General features: G+C 41.4%; 1 protein-coding gene across 1 annotated transcript in view; it reads left to right on the top strand.

Annotated features, from left to right (window-relative positions):
• The window catches only part of CIR1 (corepressor interacting with RBPJ, CIR1), a 39731-nt gene extending 24434 nt beyond the window's left edge, over positions 1-15297 (top strand). Inside the window, exons 8-10 of the mRNA XM_032880484.1 lie at positions 11120-11226; positions 12525-12610; positions 14198-15297. Of these exons, the coding sequence (XP_032736375.1) occupies positions 11120-11226; positions 12525-12610; positions 14198-14939 (935 nt within the window). The 3' untranslated portion in view covers positions 14940-15297. The remainder of the gene's footprint in view (positions 1-11119; positions 11227-12524; positions 12611-14197) is intronic.
• The last annotated feature ends 7874 nt before the right edge of the window (positions 15298-23171 follow it).

Below are 23171 nucleotides of genomic sequence, written 5' to 3'. Positions count from 1 at the left end.
GGTTTCTGATCCTGTTAAACTGTGATTCTCTGTATTGCCTGTCTCTTCTGTTTTAGAAGCAGTGTTTTACCTTGTGGCCTCAATTCTCTAATACCTCTAAGAAGATTTGTTGATTTTCAGTTTTTTCAGCTCTTTGTTGTTGTAAGGATGGGAGGACTTTCAAGCTCTTCATATATTGTACCAAAATCTAAAATTTGTTAAAGCAGCATAGTAGTGAATAAACATCGAGCCCAGATTTGTTAACATTAGTTTCATATTGTACTAATTATTTGACTTTTGGTTTTTTAGGCTTAAGTTGCTATATATTTAAAGTTCTGCCATTTTTTTTAACTTAGCTATAATTTTAAAAATATTTAGAACTGCATATAATATGGCAAATTTCACATTTTTAATGTGGCAAATTTCACATTTTTAATTTAAAATTACAAATTCAAAAGCGTGCCACTGGATGGTTTGACAAATACAGAATTTCTTTTTCTATATAATGTCTGAGTCTCAGAACCAGTCATACCACAAATGGCTAAAGTGATGTTAGGTAGGTATGTTTGACATGTCTCTATGAATTCTGTCTACTCTGTGGTTTTTAGTGTGTTTCATTCAATATGAAAATGAATAAATAGTTTAAATTGAGGAATATATTATTATATGTAACATATTACACTTACTACAAAAATTTGTTTGCCTACGAATGCTCTGTTCCTTACCTAATTTTCCCTGACTCTTGATTTAATTTCCATGAAGAATGTTACACTAAACCATAACACTAATAGTTTTCCACAATAGAGCTTCTATATGCTGCTCTTCGTCTTCTCATCAGCCTTTTTTTTTAAAAGATTGATTGGTTGATTGATTTTTTAAGATTTTATTTATTTATTTGACAGAGAGGGAGAGAGACAGTAAGAGAGGGAATTCAAGCAGGGGGAGTGGAAGAGGGAGAACAGGCTTCCCGCTGAGCAGTGAGCCCATTGCAGGGCTCGATCCCAGGACCCTGGGATCGTGACCTGAGCAGAAGACAGACGCTTAACGACTGAGCTACCCAGGTGCCCCTTATTCATTTATTTTAGAGAGAGCAAGAGAGAGAGAGAGAGCGTGAGCATGCACACGGGAGAGAGCAAGTAGGAGGGGCAGAGGTTAGAGAGTAACCCAGGCCGACTCCACGTTGAGCCCAACATGGGGCTCAATCTAATGACCCTGAGATCACCACCTGAGCCAAAACCAAGAGTTAGACATCCAACTGACTGCACCACCCAGGTGCCCCTTCATCAACTTTTTATGTTGAAAACATTTTGCCACTTGAGAATATGTTTGGGAAATTTCAAAAAATAATTAATCATAATCTTTGCCAGAAAGATACGTAGGAGGCATGCTAGAGGGACTTTCTGTAGAAAGAAAGATGATAAACTTAGTTGCCCATCTGGCAAATCTCCCTGAATCTGTTACAGAGTTACCTTATACAACTCCTCGAAGAAGTTAAATCCTACCAGCATAGCTACTAAGATAGACCTACACCTTCTGCCTTCTGCTTGTTTAATTCTCCAACATAATTCTACTGCAGAAAAAGTGTTTGTGTTACCAGAATCTTATTAAAGCTAAGCTCCTGGGAATACCTGGCTGGCTCAGTCAGTAGAACATGCAATTCTCAGGGTCATAAGTTCAAGCCCACATTGGGTATGGAGCCTACTTTAAAAAAAAAAAAAAAAAAGCTAAACTCCTAAAGTAGGCAGATACTAAAAACTAATAAATAAAGGATTGATGTCAAAATAAGTGAAGTTAGGCACCATTTCTCTTCTTTATGTAGTTGATCAGTCGGGAACCAATTTTTTTTTTTTTTTAATGCAGGTGGAAGCTAATTAGCTGAAAAGAAATATTGACTTATTGAAGAGATAATTCAGTAAAACTTGTAAGTCATGGTGCTTCAAAAGTCAAAAGGGTGCTCTTTTTTTTTTTTTTTTAGATTTTATTTATTTATTTAACAGAGAGAGCAAAGAGAGAGTAGTAGAGGGGGAGAGAGAAGCAGGCTCCCTGCTGAGCAGGGAGCCAAATGTGGGACTCCAACCCAGGACCCTGACATCATGACCTGAGCCGAAGGCAGATGCTTAACCATCTGAGCCACGCAGGTGCCCGGTGCTCTTGACTAATACTTTAAATTTTGGCTAAGTGATTACCAATGGTTAAGCATTTCTAACTACTTATAAGCACTAATTGTAATTCAGTGCTTAAATTTGTTGTTACTGTGACTAGGTATTGAAAGTCCATTGACATTAACAAATTAATTGTAATCCTGTTCTATCAGTAAATGACTCTGCTCTGTAAAGGGATGTGTGGGGGCAGCGGGGGCTATGCTTTCCGTAACCTCCAAGGTGTATTAAGATTCTTAGATTACAGGGGCACCTGGGTGACTCAGTGGGTTAAAGCTTCTGCCTTCGGCTCAGGTCATGATCTCAGGGTCCTGGGATCGAACCCCACATTGGGCTCTCTGCTCAGCAGGGAGCCTGCTTCCCCCTCTCTCTCTGCCTGCCTCTCTGCCTACTTGTGATCTTTGTCTATCAAATAAATAAATAAATAAAGTCTTTAAAAAAAAAAAAAGATTCTCAGATCACAGTCAGAACTCTTTTTTTTTTTAATTTTTTTTTTTTAATTTATTTGACAGACAAAGAACACAAGTAGATAGAGAGGCAGGCAGAGAGAGGAAGGAAAGCAGGCTCCCTGCTGAGCAGAGAGCCCGATGCGGGGCTCAATCCCAGGACCCTAGGATCATGACCTGAGCCGAAAGCAGAAGCTTTAACCCACTGAGCCACCCAGGCGCCCTCAGAACTCTCTTTTACGTGATTCTTCCTACTTAACATCATTCTATCTACTCAGGGTCTGCTATCTTCAAGTAAAGGAAGTTAGCTAGTGATTACCTGGAAAAGGAAAATGAATGAAATGTAGTCCACCTAGTAAATGTTAATTCTGCTACGCAAATCAAACTTAATGAAGTTAACAACCTTCATCATGTTCCACTCACTTAAAATGTCCTACTTTTTACCTTTTTCTAATTCGTATGAGAGTTTGAAAACCAAACTCAGTTTCTTGTTCTTTCCTGAAAAAGTCCAAGCTTTTCTGAATTAGGGACTGTATCTTACTTACCTTTGTATCCCAGTGCCTTGTACAGTTTACATAATTGTTTATCATCTTTTCTGAATATAACTCATAACACAGATTTACAATTTATATTTTACCTGTTATTTGATATGAACTGGTGTTCCCCAAAAGATTATAAGCTTCAAGGCAAAAACTGAGTTCTCCATTCTCTATCGCTAAGAGGCCTAATGAAATAAAATAATATCTCATTAATACATACTGATTTTTAAAATCACTTTCTAGAGCACCTGGGTGGCTCAGTCATTAAGCATCTGCCTTCTGCTCAGGTCATTATCCCAGGGTTCTGGGATCAAGCCCCACGTTGGGCTCCCTGCTCGGCGGGAAGCCTGCTTTCCCTCTCCCACTCCCCCTGCTTGTGTTCTTGCTCTTGCTGTCTCTGTATATGTCAAATAAACAAAATCTTTACAAAAAATAAAAAATAAATCACTTAATGTGTTATATAGTTGGGATGCATTACTTGAAATTTCCTGTCCCGGGCTCTCTCCATAGTTAGAGATGTGATATAGAAATGTAGTGAGAGTCTATAATAACATGGTCATTGAGTATTTGCTGTTGACTGGTTTAAAATATTATGTATATATACGTAATATATATACATATATATATATATATATATGTATGTGTGGGCGCCAGGGTGGCTCAGTCATTAAGCATCTGCCTTCAGCTCAGGTCATGATCCCAGGGTCCTGGGATCACGACCCGCTTCGGGCTCCCTGCTCAGCGGGGAGCCTGCTTCTCCCTCTCCCATTCCCTGTGCTTGTGGTCCCTCTCTCTCTCTGTTTCTCTCTATCAGATAAATAAATAAAATCTTATATAAATAAATAAATAAGAAATAAAATGTGTTGCTTCTTAAGTATAGAGTTTGAGTCTGTCAGTTGTATGTAACCAATGTCTGACAAGATATAGAGCACAGTATTACCATAAACTAGAAAATAAGATTCTGTCCCTTGCCAGTTAGCCGCCTCCACCCACAACTGCTCTTCTAATTTTAAATCTCAGATGTTACTTTTACCTGTTCATTAACTTCATATAAATGGAATCATATGTATTTTTTGTGTCTGATTTCTTTGACTCAACATAATGTTTTTGAGGTTCATGGATGAATAATTCTCAAGAGCTCTCATTCTCTCTCAGGAGCATTCATAGTCTTAAAATTTAATTAAAACATGGTGCTAACTTCTAATACTTCATGTTCATCACAGCACAAATTATTTTTCTTAGTCTTCTATGGACTATGAATTCACTTTATTATCACTGGATGTATCATCACCAAAATATTTGCATATAGCTTAAGTTGAAGATATAATCAAATGTAAGTCATATATTTTTAACTATTCTGTTAAGGAAAGATTTTTTTTAAATAAATAGTGTTCTTTACTGGCATACAATAAGAGAGGTTTTATTTTTCCTTGTTTTTGTGTATTTTCTAGACACGCAGACTAAAATGAAATGTTTAATTTTGCTTTTACATTGTATGTTTTAATATAGATCAAATTAGCTGTCTTCAGTATGAACTTGGGATAAGGGCAATAAGAAACCCTATTGTTTCCAGCCTCCACTAAGCTGAACTGGCAGTGTGTCAGGAAAATTCCCAGTATGGAGCAGTTTTATTGCAATTCAGTACAATTGGTTCTTGCATAACCTTTAGAAAATCATACATAAAACATTCTCATCTATATAAATAAAAATCACCCACACACTTTATTAATAGCTTTGTTCACTTTTTCCCTGGGACTTGTGCTGCATGTTCCTACTGTGCCCCCTTTTTCAGCCTTTTTTTAAGATAACTTTCTATAAGCTTTCTTAAAAGCAAAAGGGTTAGGTAATACTAGAAATCATATATAAAATTCTTGATAATTCCCACTAGCCCAGATCGCCCTCTCAGTCATGTACTATAACTAGTGTCTCTGTTTGTCCTTTGTACATTTAGTAACAGGGAGTGGCTTTTTTACTAGACACAGTTTAATTTTAGGAAAGAAAGAAGGTTGTACTTTCATGGAAATAAGAATCATAATATATTTTATTTGTGATAATGTTTGGGGTTTATTTTAAAACGCATATTTTTAAGGTTTACCATTGTCACTATGACTACGTGATAACAGCAAACATACTGGGTTGAAGTCTCAGCCTTTTTTCCTTAGTCTAGTTCACTAGCCAGAAATGTGTTTGTTTCAAGTGTCATTTTTCTAAATCTAAATTTAAGAAGATTTTCTGTGTATTCCTCCAAAGTATATGGTATAAAATGCCAGAATAATAAGCATCTAGATCTTACTACCAGCTTATGGAAATACAGTGACTAGAAGAACATTAAATGACATCACTGTCCAGAATATGGGAAATTTATAGGACAAATGACCCCATTCTCTCAGCAAATGAAAGCAGGCAGGGGGTGGGCGTGGTTTTCTATTATATTAAATTTCTGTTAGATTAAAACAGACTTAAGGTATGTGTCACTTACACCTCATTTTTAGTATATGAGCTGCCGAAGCGAGCACCGTATCACTTACACCTCAGTTTAAAAAGAGAGAGATTTAAGAGATACGTGAACTAGATGCTGTGTGTGGACCTTGTTTGGATCCAACTGTGAAAATACTTTTGAGACAACCTGAATGTTAACTGGGTATCAGATGATATTTTCAAAATGTCAGTATGGACAGGTGTAGTAAAGGTGTTGTTAGGGTTTTGTTTTTAAGAAATTCTCCCTGTTTATTAGTGATTAAATACCAAAGTGATACCTGAGATTTTATCTGTCAGATAAAATCTAGGTTTATCAAATCTCTGTCAATAACTCTGTCAAAAAAGAAAGAAAGGATGGGCGCCTGGGTGACTCAGTTAAGCGTCTGCCTTCAGCTCAGGTCATGATCCTGGGGTCCTGGGATCAAGTCCCACATTGGGCTCCCTGCTCACCAGAGAGTCTGCTTTTCCCTTTCTCTCTCCCTCACCTCTCCCCCTGCTATGCTTGCTTCTCTCTCTCAAATAAATAAATAAAATCTTAAAAAAAAAAAAGGATGTTGAAGTGATAAGAATGACAAAACACTGATAATTGTTGAAGCTCTGTATGGAGTACTTAGGACTTACTACATTATTCTCGTTAGGTTTGAAGATTTTCACTGTATAAAGTTAAAATACACAATGAGAAGAAAAAAAATTTATCACCACTTATTTTTTTAAGATTTTATTTATAAATTTTAGAGAATGAAGTGAGCAGGGGGGAGTGCAGAGGGGGAGGGAGAGGGAGAGGGAGAGAGAACCTGGAGCAGATTCCATGCTCAGCACAGAGCCTGACACAGGGCTCCATCTCACAACCCCAAGATGACGACCTAAGCCGAAATCAACAGACACTTATTCCTGACTGAGCCACCTTGGCGCCCCACCACTTCATTTATTTATTTATTTTTAAGATTTACTGTAGAGAGAGAGCACCAGCAGGAGGCAGAGGGAGAGGAAATCCCAAGCTGACCCTGCGCTGAGCCCAAGTCCAACACAGGAAGTCGACCGCACTGAGATCACCACCCAGGCGGAAGCCAAGAGTCAGGAGCTCTTACTGTGCCACCCAGGCGCCCCATCACCACACTAATAGCAAACAAAACTATATTCACTTTTGGAATAGCAGACACTTTCAACAAACAGTAACATCCCATAAATTATTGTGTTCAATTTAGGGGAAGGAGTAAAAGGCATTTGTAATAAAACCTTACCTAACGCACAGTTCAGGGCCCTCCCTTCTCCCGCCAAATACCATGAAACTGTAGAATGTTTCGTTTGAAAGGAATGATGAACTTTGAAAGGAAGATACATCTGTCCTTGGGAAGAGCAGACGGACCTAGTGCTGGCAGGGAAACCCAAAGCATTTAGCTCTCTCCTGTGCCGTTTATGGGAGTCACTTGGGACTGCTAATTGTGAAGTCAGTGATGTGGCCTTTCTCATAGCCAGAACTTTTGACTTCCTATATTATTCTCTGATAAAACATCTGTTTTACTATGGAATATTTTTTACCTTCCATTACTTTTGCTTAGTTCTATAAAAAGGAATGCTCTAAATGAATAGATTAGGCCTTTTACAAACATGATTTTCTATAACGTAATTCACCTTCTGGGATTTTTTTTACCTGAGATTCTGACTTCAAGGTATTTTTCTAGTAGAAAATAGTCTAGGTCTAATTGGGACATGGAGCTGAATACCAAAGTCACAATCAGTATCACAGCAAAGGGTTTGCAGAATCAGTGAATGTTGAAAACAATTTCTTCAGTGGATCTGCTTTTCTAAGTTCTAACATTGGTTTTCGTGCTCTAGAGGTTTAATCCAGCCTGACTGAAGTACTCTAGAAAAGAGCCTTCACAAATGGACATCTTAAAACAAAAGCCCTTTTCCTGAATTCTCTAGAATTCTTCAACCATAGCAAATCTAAGAGCAAACCAAACATTCCTGAGTCCCAAATCCAGTTGTAATTTAAATTATTAAGGCACTATACATGAAAGTAGTCATTTTGCATTTTGAGTATATTTGTAAAATCTATTTTTTCAACATATCTATATAATCTGTTATATCAACTAAATTTTGAGTTCTCAGAGAGCTGGAGTCATTTCTGTCAGTTTAAGTCTTCATAGCCACTGTCACAACAGGAAAGTACAAAGGTATCTTGCTAAATATATCTTAATTAAACCTGACTTGTCACATCTTCGAAACCCGGAACTTTTGATGGTAGAAGGTTTAAATATAAGAATATATGAAAGGGGGGGTGAGGGTATGGGTAACTGGGTGAGGGACATTAAGGAGGGCACTTGATGTAATGAGGACTGGGTATTATATAAGACTGATGAATTACTGACCTCTACCTCTGAAACTAATAATATATGTTAATTAATTGAATTTAAATAAAAATATTCAAAAATAAATAAAATATGCCAGCTAAAGAAAAAACAAAATGTGTTGCCAACATTAAGGAAAAGGCTGTATTGGGAAATAGTTTAAATATAAGAGCATATAAGCTATCCACTCCTCTAGATTAATGTTTCCAACAGTGATTTCTCCTAGTTTGCTCCATTGAACATAGTTAGACAAAAATATAAAATATTGTATTATTAAAAAATATATATGAGGGGCGCCTGGGTGGCTCAGTCATTAAGCAATTGCCTTCGGCTCAGGTCATGATCCCCGGGTCCTGGGATCAAACCCGCATCAGACTCCCTGCTCAGCAGGAAGCTTGCTTCTCTCTCTTCTACTTCCCCTGCTTGTGTTCCCTTTCTTGCTGTGTCTCTCTCTGTCAAATAAATACATAAAAATCTTGGGGCGCCTGGGTGACTCAGTTAAGCCTCTGCCTTCGGCTCAGGTCATGATTTCAGGGTCCTGGGATCGAGCCCTGCATCAGGCTCTCTGCTCAACGGGAACCTCTCTGCCTGCTTGTGATCTCTCTCTCTCTGTCAAATAAATAAAATCTTAAATATATATATGAATAAGACTAGATTTTAAGAAATATTACTAAAAGCATTTTTTAATTATAAAGAATATGTCAAAATAATCATAAACATTTTATAGCTACTGGCAAAAGAATTGTTACTATTTATTGAATACTGTTTGTCAGGTGGTTCCCTGAGTTTTTAGTCTTACAGTGTGGGAGTGTATGCCAAACATATGTACCACACAGAGTTCATTTGACGTTTTAGAGCAGTATAAATGCTGCAAGAGTCCTGTTTGGTTCTCTTTCTATATAATCTGTCAGACTGGCTAAAGGGAGATCATTTTCTTAAAGTAATCGTAACTATAATGAAAATGTAAAAAGCGTGTTTTTTTAAAAACTTCTTGTTAAGGGGCACCTGGGTGGCTCAGTGGGTTAAAGCCTCTGCCTTCGGCTCAGGTCTTGATCCCAGGGTCCTAGGATTGAGTCCCACGTTGGGCTCCCTGCTCAGTGGGGAGCCTGCTTCCCCTCCCCTCTCTGCCTACTTGTGATCTCTGTCAAATAAATAAATAAAATCTTTAAAAAAAAAAAAAAAACAAAAACAAAACTTCTTGTTAAAATTACACATCTTTTGGTAAGTTAGTAACCTCTCATCATAATGGCCAAGCTCTTTGGCCCTTTACTGGAGTCGTTTTTAACCTAAGTTTTAGCATGATTGCTTGCTGAATTCATTTGACATCAAAAAAAGTTGTTAACCAGGAAATATAGCTTGGACAGTTCAGAAAGCATTTTCTACTTTATAAAATTATGTTCCTACTTTCAGTTGTTCTTGATAATATGAATAGAATAAATGGTAAAGCCTATAGATCTTAATAAAGGATACTAACATACACCTGATCTTTTCCGGCCAAATTTTTTAGCCAAAGATGCTACTGACAAGTGAACAGATTTGAATGTTATTGTCTTCTGTTTTCCATGATAACATGTAGGTGAATATGCAAATAACTAGTAAAAGACCAATAAAGCAGTGAAAAGAAAAATAGATGAAGTGTTTAATAAAAAACTAGAGAATCGGGGTGCCTGGGTAGCTCAGTCATTAAGTGTCTGCCTTCAGCTCAGGTCTTGATCCCAGGGTCCTGGGATCGAGCCCCGCATCAGGCTCCCTGCTTTGCAGGGAGCCTGCTTCCCTTCCTCTCTCTCTGCCTGCTTCTCTGCCTAATTGTGATCTGTGTCTGTCAAATAAATAAATAAAATCTTAAAAACAAACAAACAAACAACTAGAGAATCTGTGGGGCGCCTGGGTGGCTCAGTGGGTTGAGCTTCTTCTGCCTTTGGCTCAGGTCATAGTCTCAGGGTCCTGGGATCGAGTCCCGCATCAGGCTCTCTACTCGTCAGGGAGCCTCGTCAGCTTCCCCCTCTCTCTCTGCCTGCCTCTCTGCTAACTTGTGCTCTCTTTCTCTGTCAGATGGATAAATAAAATCTTAAAAAAAAAAAAAAACTAGAGAATCTGTTTTTTGAAGTTTTTCTATCCCCCACCCCTCTTTATGAATTCCTTGTTGGCAGGAACTGCCTTATTCTTCCTTATATTCCAGATAGATTACCCAGGGTAGCTCATTTAAGAGAGTATAAATAATTTAGGCTAGAAACTTTACAAGGCTTCGTGAAATGTTGTCCTTAATGTGCTACCAGCAGGGAAAACAAAATGAAATTGAAATAATACGAAAGAAAGAGGACAGGGTCTCTCCTTCCATATGGTAAACATAATGTTTGCGGGAAGATCACAGACATTTTAAAAATCATTTTTTAATTGTATCTATCGTTGGTCCATGTTATTTATCTTTAGTATATATTATGTGACCAAAAAGGAGTTTGCTTTTCAATTTGAGATTTTGCGAAAATGGAAATAGCAGTTTGTGAAAAATATAACACACAGACACACACCCATAGCTAGCCTAAAATTGTTTGTCACCAATCCCAAACTGATAGCTAGACATTTCAGACTCTGAGTGTATATATGGGAGATTAACAAAAGTGCTTAATAGTGACCTATCGTGTGCGTGTTGTGTGCATGCATGCATACGTGTTTGGTTGTGTGTGTGCTGTTGATAATTAGCAACCACATGGCAGTGTATTCAGTGTTGGTGTTTGATAAATAAGGAGGAATTTTGAATTGGAAACTACAATAATAAATTGCTCAGGTACCTTTAAAAGTATCTTTTTAAAATTGAATTCTTGCTGCGAGAATAACTTAAAGTTTAATTGCAGTTTTTTATCATTTTTCTTTGATTTTATTCTAAAAACCGCCAAGCAGATAACATCTAAATGTAGCTTTTTCAATGTGACAAAGTTACATAAGAAGAGAATCCCCTAGCACGTAAAGAAAAATGCAATTATTTTCTATTCTGAATCTCCAGACTGCTGTTTTAGAAAATCATATCTGATTATTTGCTCAGCAGAAGATTATTGAGTTGATTTAGCTGTGATTTTACTTAACAAAGCTTCAACTGCATTCCTACTGTGGAGTCCAAAAAAGGTAGAGAGATATAAATGATACATTCAAACTGCGATTTTTGTGAACAGGGCCATCGATGCACCCCTCGGAGCTAATAGCGGAGATGAGAAACAGTGGGTTTGCACTGAAACGAAATGTACTGGGGAGAAACTTGACCGCAAATGATCCATCACAGGTAATGATCTTTTTATCGGTAAGCTGAAAATGTCTATAAATCTAAATGTGATTGCTTGTGAATTGCTACTTAATGTTTTCCAATATGCATATATCCATAGGAAAGCAAGATAGAGCAAAGAAAATGCCTAAAATGTATTTTGATTTTGATTCTTTATTATTTTAACCTAAATGAGAAATTGTTTTTAAACCGTATTTTAATAAATGAAACTGCTCCAGGTTTATGTGGATAAAATCTCTACGAACTGGTGATGAGGTTTTTTTTCCCTCTCTGTTAACTTAAATTAAATAGAACCAATGAGAAGTAGTGTATGGAAGAAAACTCCTAAAAATTATAGAAAATACTTTAAACTTAATTTATTAAACTGTACGTAGATCCAGAAAAATGGTTGCTGGGTTGTAGATATCTTAACCGTAAATTATTTTATTTAATGAAGAAACTGGAGCCCAGAGAAGTGTTTGCCTTTGTGGCTCAGGTGGTTGTTTAGAGACAGAACTGACACTAAAACTCAGACTCCCATTGGCATAAACTTGTGGTTCTCTGAGAAGAGGCACATTACTTTCCAAACACTGCTAAGGACTATTCATATAACCTATATAATCAAATATCTATACTGTTGATACATTGGTATATACTTGATAATGTACTGTTGAATTTATAAAGGCTAAAACTGTGGATGTTTTGACCTTCTTAAAAAGTTCATGATCAGGAACGCCTGGGAGGCTTAGTCAGTTAAGAGTCTCCCTCAACTTAGGTGATGAACTCAGGGTCTTGGAATCCAGCGCCCATCAGGCTCCCTGCTCAGTGGGGAGCCTGCTTCTCCCTCTCCCTCTGCCACTCCCCCTGCTTGTGCTCTCTCTCTCTGTCAAATAAATAAATCTTTTAAAATAATAATAAATAAATAGTAAATAAAGTTCATGATCTTCTTGGTTTTAACATTTCATTAAGTTAAAAATAAAATATTTAAATGCTTAAGTGTTTAAATTCAAACTCAAGAGATGGAGAGTAGGAGCCATGCTATAAATCTGTGTTTTACCTATGTTTTCTGTCTTCCTCTTCCTGATAAAGTTTGTTAATACTGACAAAGCAGTTATCTTCACCTCTTAGTGTGCTATGATCCTCCTTGGTAGGCAGACTACAAAAAATTTTTAGTCCCCTACCACCTACTTCCCAATCCAGGATGTCATACTCATCTATAGTATGTCCCTAACACAAAATTTCTTATTTATGTTTTCCTTCCCATCTGATAACTAATTGTTTTGCAGTCTAGCAATTTATTGATGTCTTTGTTGATTCAGGAATATGTTGCAAGTGAAGGTGAAGAAGATCCAGAAGTCGAATTTTTAAAGTCACTGACAACCAAACAAAAGCAGAAACTTCTCAGGTAATTAAAAAGTGTATATTTAATGGATTCAGCTATTTTTTCTTGTATTTATCGTAGTACCATGTTTAACTCTGATCCTAAGAGCTTACGAAACTACTTTAAACCATGCATCACATCTACTGATTTGCTCTTCAGCTATAGTAATACAATTTTGTCTTTCTTTCAATAATACAAAAATGAGTATAAGATTATTATATTCAGATTATGGTACAAAATCATTGTTCTTTCTACAACATTTAGTTTGGAAATAGCTTTATTTGTAGGCATTACTTTTCATAATAGATTTTTATATATCTTTGCACACAGTTTGTTCCCATAAAACACTGTGAGCCATGTGTTACTCTTTTTGTAAGATTTTATGAGGAATGCTGAAAAATGTTTAAATTTAAGGTAAATTAAGAAATTAAACAGACCACCTCTGGATTAAAGAATCCAAGAAATGTTTGCTGAGTCCAGTAGAGGGAGCTCATGATGTTTCAGCTTGTGGATTTTGAGAATGGCTGGACAGAACCCTCAGTGAAGACATTTTTATTTCAGAGTAGCTCAAACACACAAACAAGTTACTCTTCTCGGAATGTGAAATACTCTTTAGAAATTCAGAATGCCTTAATAAAATTGTCTTAATTTTTTTTTTTAAGATTTTATTTATTTATTTGACAGAGACACAGCGACAGAGGGAACACAGGCAGGGGGAATGGGAGAGGGAGAAGCAGGCTTCCTGCTGAGCCCAGAGCCCAATGCAGGGCTCGAGCCCAGGACCCTGGGATCAAGACCTGAGCTGAAGGCAGACGCTTAACGACTAAGCCACCCAGGTGCCCCTAAAATTGTCTTAATTTAATTAATTTTTAAATCTAAACAGTTGTTGAAAACTAGTATGGGATTATATAACAAAAGAATACAAAAAACTTGAAAGTGTATTCTTCTTTAGAATTTCTGGAGAATATGCCCTTCAGTTTTGATAATGTAATATTGATTAGTATTTCCCTACTTTAAAATAGCACATATCATGGGGCGCCTGAGAGGCTCAGTAGTTAAGTGTCTGCCTTTGTCTCAGGTCATGATCTCAGAGTCTTGGGATCTAGCCCTACATTGGGCTCCCTGCTCTGTGGGAAGCCTGCTTTTCCCTCTCTCACTCCCACTGCTTGTGTTCCCTCTCTCACTGTGTCTCCCTCTGTCAAAAAAGTAAATAAAATCTTAAAAAATAATAATAAATACATATCATTAATTTTCATTTGATTATAGCTACATATTTGAGTTTACATTAGCATGTAACTAATGTTATAAAGCTTCCTTGAGGTCAGGATGACTTTATTTAGAGTGCTATATAATTTCAAATTCTGATTCAGTAAGAATTTTTTTTAATAGTCATTACTATTGGAGAAAGTGTAGTGAAAGAATTGACTTAACGTATTTAATTTTTATGTGTGACTTGAACAATTTAAAAGAAAACTCATTTAATAAAGAATCCATTTATATTTGAATACTATTTTCAGTAGTGTCAAGGAAAATATATTGTCTATTTAAAACTTTATTTTTGTCAACAAAGGACTATTTTTACATAGTATGTTACTATTTTTCCAATAATAGGAAATTAGACCGGCTTGAGAAGAAAAAAAAGAAAAAGAAAAAAGATAGAAAAAAGAAAAAGCTTCAGAAGAGCAGAAGTAAACACAAAAAACATAAAAATAGGTCCCCCTCCTCCTCTTCATCCTCCTCCTCCCCCTCCTCCTCCTCCTCCAGTGAGACTTCAGAAAGCAGCAGTGAGAGTGACAACAAAGAAAAGAAAATACAAAAGAAGAAAAGAAAGAAAAATAAGTGTTCAGGGAATAACAACAGTGATTGTGAAGAGAAGGACAAGTCTAAGAAGAGAAAACTTCATGAAGAACTTTCTAGCAGTCACCATAACAAAGAAAAGGCCAAGGAAAAGCCTAGGTTTTTAAAACAAGAAAGTTCTAGGGAGCATAGCAAATGGAGCCATTCTGATTCTGACAAAAAGTCCAGAAGCCATAACCGGAGCCCAGAGAGGAGAGGATCTGAAAGAAATGAGAGGAGCAGCAGGAGCCAGAGCAGGGATGAGAGGGGTAGGAGAAGCAGAAGCAGAAGTCACGGTAGTTACAAGCAAAGAGAAATAAGAAAACGGTCACAGCGAAGTCCCAGTGGAGAGCGGAATGGAAGAAGGGACACCAGGAGCCATGGCACAGATGTATACAGAGGAGAAAGAGCGCACAGAGAGAGCCCAGGAGATCAGCATGCTAGGGTAACACAAAGAGAACGAAGCAGAAGTAGAGAGAATAAAGAGAGACTGTATGTGACAATTACCTGGGAATAAAAATGATCTCCACTCCCTTATTGAGTACCTGTGGCAAGGGCTAAATTATATACTATTGTCTTTCTAATAAAAAAGCTCTGTTTTAATTTTCCATTCCAGAAAACTGTCCTATCAATTACAAAACTACGTGAGTCCTATAAGAATGAACTTCGCAAAATATTTGTAAGTAATCTCTTTTGGGGCTGTAAAAATATTTTCTGTTGATAAATGTTTCTTGTGCCCTAGATGAAAAACCCCGTATAACTCTGTGACATTTTCTTTGTTTTGAAACATCATTAAAAGAATGATAGTACACTGAATGGGTGTAATTTAATTTTTGTTGTTTTTTTTCTGTTCAAATGTATTACTTTTAAAATTCTAATTTACTTGAAGCAAAGCATAATCATTGTTGAAATTCTCTAGTATGAGAATTTGTGGATTTGATCACTGTTTCCTTAAGACATTTAAATTCCCTTCAGGTGTTCTGTTCTATTTACGTTAGGAGGGCATATTAGTTTTCTATGCTGCCCATTACCTCAGACTTTAAACAGCACAGATGTACAGTTTCTGGAGATCAGAAATCTGAAATGGATCTCACTGGGTGAAAATCAAAATGTCAGCAGGTTTGGTTCCTCCTGGAAGCTCTAGGAGAAAACCCATTTGCTTGCTTTTATTTCTAGCTTCTGGAGTCTGCCTGCATTCCTTGGCTCCTGGCCCCTTCTTCCATCTTCAGAACTTGTTAGGGTAAAGTTAAGTCCTCACATCTTATCACTCTGACATTTTGATATTCTGCATCTCTCTTGCACTAATTTTAAGGACCCTCGTGATTAGATTGGGCCACCAGAGAAACTCCCTATGTTAAACTGATTGTTAATCCTAATTCTGTTTACAACCTTAATTCCCCTTTGCCACGTAACCTAACTTACTCACAGTTCCAGGGATGAGGACGTGTACTTCTTTTGAGGGACATTATTCTGCCTACCACCGGTGGCCTTTCTGCTACTAGCATACAACTATTAAGGATTTTACTTCTAAAGATTAAGCATTTATATAATGTCATGAATGGACTATTATAAACTATTAAATATATTTTATGAGTATAGGTATATAAGGCATATTTAAACTTAGCTGCAAGTTTTCCTTTGTGCTTCAAAGGATATGGTAAAGGAAAGTGATAGAAAAAAAGAAAAAAATTTCTTGGGGCGCCTGGGTGGCTCAGTGGGTTAAAGCCTCTGCCTTCGGCTCAGGTCATGATCCCAGAGTCCTGGGATGGAGCCCCACATCGGGCTCTCTGCTCAGCAGGGAACCTGCTTCCTCCTCTCTCTCTCTGCCTGCCTCTCTGCCTACTTGTGATCTCTGCCTGTCAAATAAATAAAATCTTAAAAAAAAAAAAAAAGATTTCTTGGTACAAATTATAAGTAACATGCAATTCTAAAAAACATATTCTAAAACATGGACAAAGTATTTCTATTAAGGTTCCACATTTGAAAAAAAATCTGTTATTTAGTACAATGCAAATATCTGGTTAGTTTGGATGAAATCACTGAGGGTTGTCAGTCATAATTTCATAAATTCATAATTTCATAAAATGTATGTTTGAAAGTTAAATCGCTTTATGTAGTCTGATGTATATGTCTTTGTCATGTAAATGTACACACACAAATGTCTGGTTTAGAAGAAACGAAAGGCATAAGCAACCCTTTGATTACTTAGATTTTTAAGAGAGTTTGAAGTAGGGGGAGAACTTGAATTCCGTCTACAGTATTCTGTAATAACTTAACGTGCACCTCAAAGATCCCTTTCCTTCATTTAAAAAAAAAGCATGCATTTGAAATGGATAAAGACTGCTAATTTACACCTTGAGTTCATTAGTGTTGCACTGATTATTTTCTATCTTATGCCTTTTTAGACTTTATAATTTTTATAATGTCAAAACCTATGAAATACTTAACTGCCTCCAAGGGTTTCTAAACCAATACAGTGTTCATGAAGAGAAATGTTGAAATACATCCTGTAATTAAAAGTGAATTAAAGAAATACATTGTCATTTCTTACACTTTTTTCATTTGACTTTCACAAAAGTGTGATCCACTTTAACTTTCTAAGTGGCCATTAAAAAATGGTCATGAGAATTTTTTTTATTAAATCTCTGGTTTAAATTGTCCTTCATTGTTAAGACTGAGAAACTATCAAGTACTCCCAGTAACCCCAATACTCTTACCCATCTAACGGTGAGAAAAATTCCTGTGTGGTTATGGAAGATGTTCATTTGCTGTTTGGCTTTCAGCTTGGGTCACGGAAGGGTGCTAGACCGCCCCCCAGGGGCTAGCATTCCAATTTTGCAAACTTGAGGGATTTTCACGTAGAATCCTAAGAGCTTTAACAAGATTCATTGGTTCTGCATACTTGTATGGGCATAAGGAATTGAAAGTGGGTTTTTTTTTTTTTAAATGAAAAAGATTAACACATCTAATTCTACTTTTGCTTTTGAAACACAAGGTAAAAACCAGAGATAACCACCATAATAAAAAGGATGCCTCGTTGTATGTATGGAGACTCCCCTAAGTACTGAAAGTCAAAGCATCTTTCAAGTTTAATGAATCTATGATTCAAGAACTCAAGTCTTCCAACAGTGACATATATTCGAAAACCACAAGCAAAGTCTGGTTATATTTGTCATTCTTCTTAGCTTACTAGAGGAATTCTTATAAAGAAATCTGGGTATGCCTTTTTTATTTGTCCATGGGCCTGAGACTGCACTGGCCCACTGAGGAGCGGGTTCTGGGGCACTCTCCTCTCCTTTCCCTGGCCTGACATTTAACATAATGTAACACTAGCAAATTAATTCCTGTAGGAGGTGCTGTCGATTTACAAATGCCCAGGAAAGATCAGGTTACTAGGTTAGGACTTGTTTATTTATCTGAAGGTCTATGGGGTTGGTTAGTCTCAATTTCACTTAATAAATGTGCCCAAATAGGCAGAGGGGGCCGCAGCATAGTGGCAGGTCTGCTTACCTCGAATGGTGAAGTGGGAATCTTGTCTGGAGTCACACGGTTTTAAGCTGAAGAAAGCTTTTTATCTGAAAAGCTTGGAGAGACCTTTCTTGCTCTTCTTCCTTGAGACTGCTGGCGGATAGTGAATCACATCAGGCCATGCTGCTGGGAGCCGGCGTTTCCCCGTTTTAATCACCGAACATTTCATGTGCTTTACATTGAAGCTCCAAGATTTCCGAATCCACCTGCGCCATCTCACTCTCCTCCCTACCTAAGGCCCATCGGGCCAGGTAAGTGGGCGAAGTAGATCGGGGTGCAGTTCGGCGAGGCCACATCCTCCACCGCCTGTGCTTAAGATCAGGGAGAAAGCTGCATTGTAGCTTCAGTAGCTCAAGGATCTTCAGGAATCTCTTTTTCAGGTTTTCTTTCAGAAAACCTTGGTAGTTACCACTTCTCAAAAAGAAAGGCAGGCAGTCGCTGCAGGCCTTGGGAAACATTTCTGGGACCAGAAAGGAGATACGCTCTTTAAAAAAACTTGTGGGAAACAAGACCGAGGAAACTCTAAGGTCTGGGAAGTGCAATGGCAACTGCGAGTTCTGCCCAGGCTCCTAAAAACCAGTTCCTGCTGATAGAAAAGGAAGCAGATACTCCCCATCACCTCCCGCCTTCCTGCTCCCTTCACGAGGCACTTGGCATCCCTAAGACCGAGCAGTAATAACGACAGCGAGGTGCCAGGTGAAAGTCAAGAGCCGCTTGTAAGGGAAAGAAACCCACACTCCGGCCCAACCTGCCCATAAGCCGCCTGCCCCCCAACTCGCAGACCCGGAAAACCCCGTTCCTTGTGCTCCAAGGCCTTCCCGAGGGGATGGAGGAAATGGAGGTCCGGGGCCTCAGGTGCTGACCAGAGCTGGGCTTCCAAGGACCTCGCCCTAAAGCCAAAGGAAGCAGGAAGGGGGCTGGAGTAGGGCGACGGAGTGAGTCCAGGGCTGGGGTTGCCCCTGCCCAGCCCCAGAGGCGACGTCACCCAGCAAACTGCGGCGCTTTCCTTCTAGACCTGTGTCTGGCCACCTTCCGATCGCACCTCAAACCCAAATGGAAAAGCTGAGAATTAGGGGGCGCGTCCCCTTCCTGGAAGATGCGCCTCCCGTGCCGAGAGGCCGCGGGACTCCCCACCCACCAAGAGTAATGGGAAGGGGTCCGGGTTAGCCCGCAGCACCGTCCCCGCCCCCCCGCCGCACGCCGGCGGCCCTGACCCGCCCAGGAGGAATCCCCCGGCCACTGCGTCAGGCTGTGGGCCAAGCAGGCTGCGCCCCGGGGGCTGGCCGCCCATGCCGCCGCGCGCCCACGCCCGCCGGCTCCCGCCTAACCTCGCCCGGCCTCGGGCGCGTTTCTCCTGCGAAGGTCGGAGGGTGCACTCGCCTTCGGTGATTAGGGAGGCGAGCGAATTTCTCTCGTTGCTCGGCTCCACAGGTGAAGAGGGCGCTTTAGGACGCTGATGCTAATCTCTCGCTCTTGGGGCAAAATGGGAATGTCAACTCCAAGCCTGCAGTCTGCCAGCGGAAAACGGACTGGGGGAGACAACCTATCACTTTGCTTCTCTTTTACACATGAACCACCCAGAAACGGTTAGGTTTTTGTAAAACAATGCAAAATCCCTGATAGGAATTTCCAAAGGAAGACAGTGCAGGGATCTTAGAAAATCTAAAAAACTTAGGTGTTTTTCTTCCCCGAGTCTCAGAGAACAGGCCCTGGAGGACTGTGTCCCCACGGACATTCTGAAACCTTCCCCTTAACTAGAGTTGCAAACACACTGTGTATATTTATATCAATAACATATAGGGTAGGCATGTCTGTATGTATTTACCTCATACATATTTCTATAAACTCCAGCGTCTAGAAAGGGTGGGGGGTAAATAACACGGAACGGTTAAAATTATGGAGAAGGGATAATAACTGATTACTAATTTGAAAGTAAATAAACAGGTGACTTTTTCAGATCAAATTCCTCCTTGGATCGTTACAATAAATATCTCTGAAGGAAGCTCTCTATTTATGTTGTCATTGATTAATTCTTCACTACCTCATTTGATTTCGATTTAGAACGATTTGATTCTAATTTAATTAGCATGTAATTTGGATGTACATAATTACTGTAATTATGACATTCAGGTAAGGCAGCTTTAGGCTGAAAGGCAATTTCAAATTTTCTAGCAACCTACTTTGTACTGGGAAATGGACAAGGACTTTGCGCCCTGCTATCCAAGTAGTAATTAGCACATCTTTGAAATAGGCAGTGCGGCGGGGTTTGTATTAAAACAGCAAATACAAACCCAGCCGAGCTACTCGCTGCAAAGGTGGCTGCGAGTTCCCGGAAACGCACCGCTTCTCCCCCGCTGGAGATCGGGGAGCCGGGCGCCCTGGCGTCTTAGCCGACTCTCGCTGTTGCGGGCGACCGCGCTTTTGCCGCCCTGGGCGCGGGATTTGGAGGTGTAGCTTTTAAGATCAAAATACAATAAAGGCGCAGGAGGAGGGGGGGCTAGAAAGGAGGGGAAGAAGCCACCACACGACGTCTGAAGATGAGGGGTGGGGTAGTGGACTGGGAAGAGGAGGGAAAGGGGCGGCGGGGGGAGGGCGATGCACAGCCTGGAGAGAAAATTGGTCAACGCCTCCAACTGTTATCCGATTTTAGATTTGGGTTTCAAAGGGGGGAGGGGGGAAGGCGGGGACACAAGGGGTCAGTTTCCGCCGGTGGGGAGTGCGGACCCTTCAGGAGGGGCTGGGACGAGGGGTTTCGGGGTTTCTGGCCGCCTTCGGGCACCCTGCGCGCCCCTCCAGGTCCCGGCCTGCTCGGCAGCCCCCAGCTAACCGACTCGGTTGGGACGGCTGCCTGGAGGGCGGCGGCAAGGCAAAGGAGACCTCGGCCATCCGCGGTCCGGCTGGTGAAAGCTGCGGGGTCCCTCGCTAACCTCCCCTTCAAAGGGGAGTCTAGGGACGTGGGACGGTCTGGTGGCCTGCTTTAATCAGCTTGGATCCGGTCGGTCTCGCCCAGTCCACGCGGGCGGGCCTCGCCGATCGGGAGCCCTCAGATCCCGAGTCCTTGGGCTAAGAGCGCGGGGGCCTGTGCCCACTGCGGCGCCCCCGTCCTGGGGTTCAGGTCGCGGCCGACAGAGCCCAGCGTGCTCAACTCCAAGTTGGAAGACCCTGAAGTTACCCTGAAAGGCGTGTTAAATGAGACAATTCTAAGAGTTGGGCCAAGCGGGGCGTTATTTTGTTTTGTTTGGATTTTCAGTTAGCACGCTCCCAAAACGACCTCCTTCCTGGAAACAGTAATACCGGCCATTGCTAAATAAGGCCCCTCAATGGCGGGGCTCGTCCCCCTCGCCTGGTACACAAACACTCGCTTTTCTCTGCTCGCTTCGCTGGGCTGCTGCTGCTCGGCGGCAAACGCCGGTCTCCAGGCGCTAATAGCGACAAGCCCCGCGGACGGCGCGGCCTTCCCGGCCCGGAGCTCTAGATGGCGCCAGCGAGCCGCACTCGCCGAGCTCTTCTTAAGGGAATCAAGAGCGACTGTCAAACATAAAAGCAAATCAGAGTTTTCAGTTTTTTTAATGTGTTAAGAATGTTATTCCTTAAGAAAATTTGTAGCTAAATTATTCTCACTTAAAATAAACACTTAGTATACCAATTACACAAATGGGCGGGATTTATGTGAGATTTACTTCATCTGCATTTTTGTAGTGGGAGAGAGCCTTGGTGAATACAGATAATAGATGCAAATAAGATTAGAGTTAAAATAAATAAAGTTTCCATCTGAATAACAAGAAATTCAATTTTACACGACTTAGAACTATTTGACGGAATGTCCAGACACGCGGTTCAGGTGCACAGTCTAATCTCGTCAAAATAACGTTGCTGTCTCTCTTTGAGGAAAGAAAAATCTTTCTCTATTTTTCCTCTTTCTCTCTTTCCTCATCAGGTAGGCTCCAGTTCATTCCACCGGGGGGAGGGGGGCGGGAATAGACCCCAAAAGGTAACCGCGGGGGGAGGGTGTGCTTGGGGGCTGGGTGGGCGCAGGCCTGAGGAAAAGCTCTCGGTGCCTCTACTGCGCTCAGGAAGCCGTAGAACAGGAAACGCTGGGAGAGACCGGCTGAAACGAAATCTCGTTTCCCCTCAGCTGGGCCGCGCAGAACTCGGAGACCCGGTCCGTGCCCCCAACACCCAGGCCGCGGTCCCCGCCCCACCCCGGCCTGCAGGCCGCGCCGGGGGTCTGCGCCCGGACCCCTGCCTCGGTCGCCCGCTCCTCCCGGGCCCCGGAGCCCGAGCATCCCAGGCGACCGGAGCCCCGAGGTGGCCCTGGGGAGACGCGGCCCCACCTCCCGCGCAGACCGCGCGGGTCTCGCGGCTCGCGGGCCCTCCCCTCCCACGCACGCTGTCTCCAATTTGCTCGGCCTCCGCCGGCCGCCACCGCTCAGGTCAAGGCTTCCCCGCGCCCCCAGGGGCCCCTGGCGCGGAGGGTGGGAAGGAGGGGGGACTGGAATCTGTGTTCGCATGCCGGTTTGGGCCCGGGGGCAGGGGCCCCGCTTCCTTCGGGTGCAGACTCCGCGAGCTCCGGTCTCCCGGCTGGACGCTCGGGCCGGGCCGCCGCCCGCGGTTCTCGGGAGCCGCGGTGATGGACGTCCGCTGACCCTCGGGGCAGAGGCAGAGCGCAGAGGCCTTGATCACTGGGCTGCGGAGGGAGCCGCGCGGCGAGCGGGACCTGCACGGCCAGGCCCTTTGATCTGCCTTTATTATCCACGAGAAACAAAGCTGCCTGGGACAGACGCCCGGGCGCCCTCATACCTCAGGAAACCCCAGCACACTCTCACCTCCGTGCCGCCGGCCCGCGGCCCCCAAACGCGCAGGGCACGCTCTCTCGGCCTCCAGCGCCACGGCCCAAAGACCCTGGAGCGAACGCACCCCGGCCGGCTTCTCCAGGAGACCCGGCCCGACCCGGGCGGCGCGCGGGGGGCTAGGGTGGGAGGTCCTGGATATGAACTATTGGAGCGGGGAGAGAAAATGGTCAAAGAGAAGAAAAACTCGAGGAAGAAGAGCGGGGTAGCCGAGGCTGTGGGGACCGCGAGAACGAGGAGAGGGAAGAAGACACCGAACCTCACGCTGCAAATACCCCTCTGGGGACCTTAGCTCCATGTTTTATCGCTACTTTGCTACTTGGCTTTTCAGAGCAGAGTTTGCAAGAAAATATTTTGTTGGTAGTTAATAA

The sequence above is a fragment of the Lontra canadensis genome, unplaced genomic scaffold (genome assembly GCF_010015895.1).
Source record: "Lontra canadensis isolate GAN:19392208 unplaced genomic scaffold, GSC_riverotter_1.0 scaffold69, whole genome shotgun sequence".
Classification (NCBI taxonomy): Eukaryota; Metazoa; Chordata; class Mammalia; order Carnivora; family Mustelidae; genus Lontra; species Lontra canadensis.
This window is presented reverse-complemented; position numbering and strand designations above follow the sequence as displayed.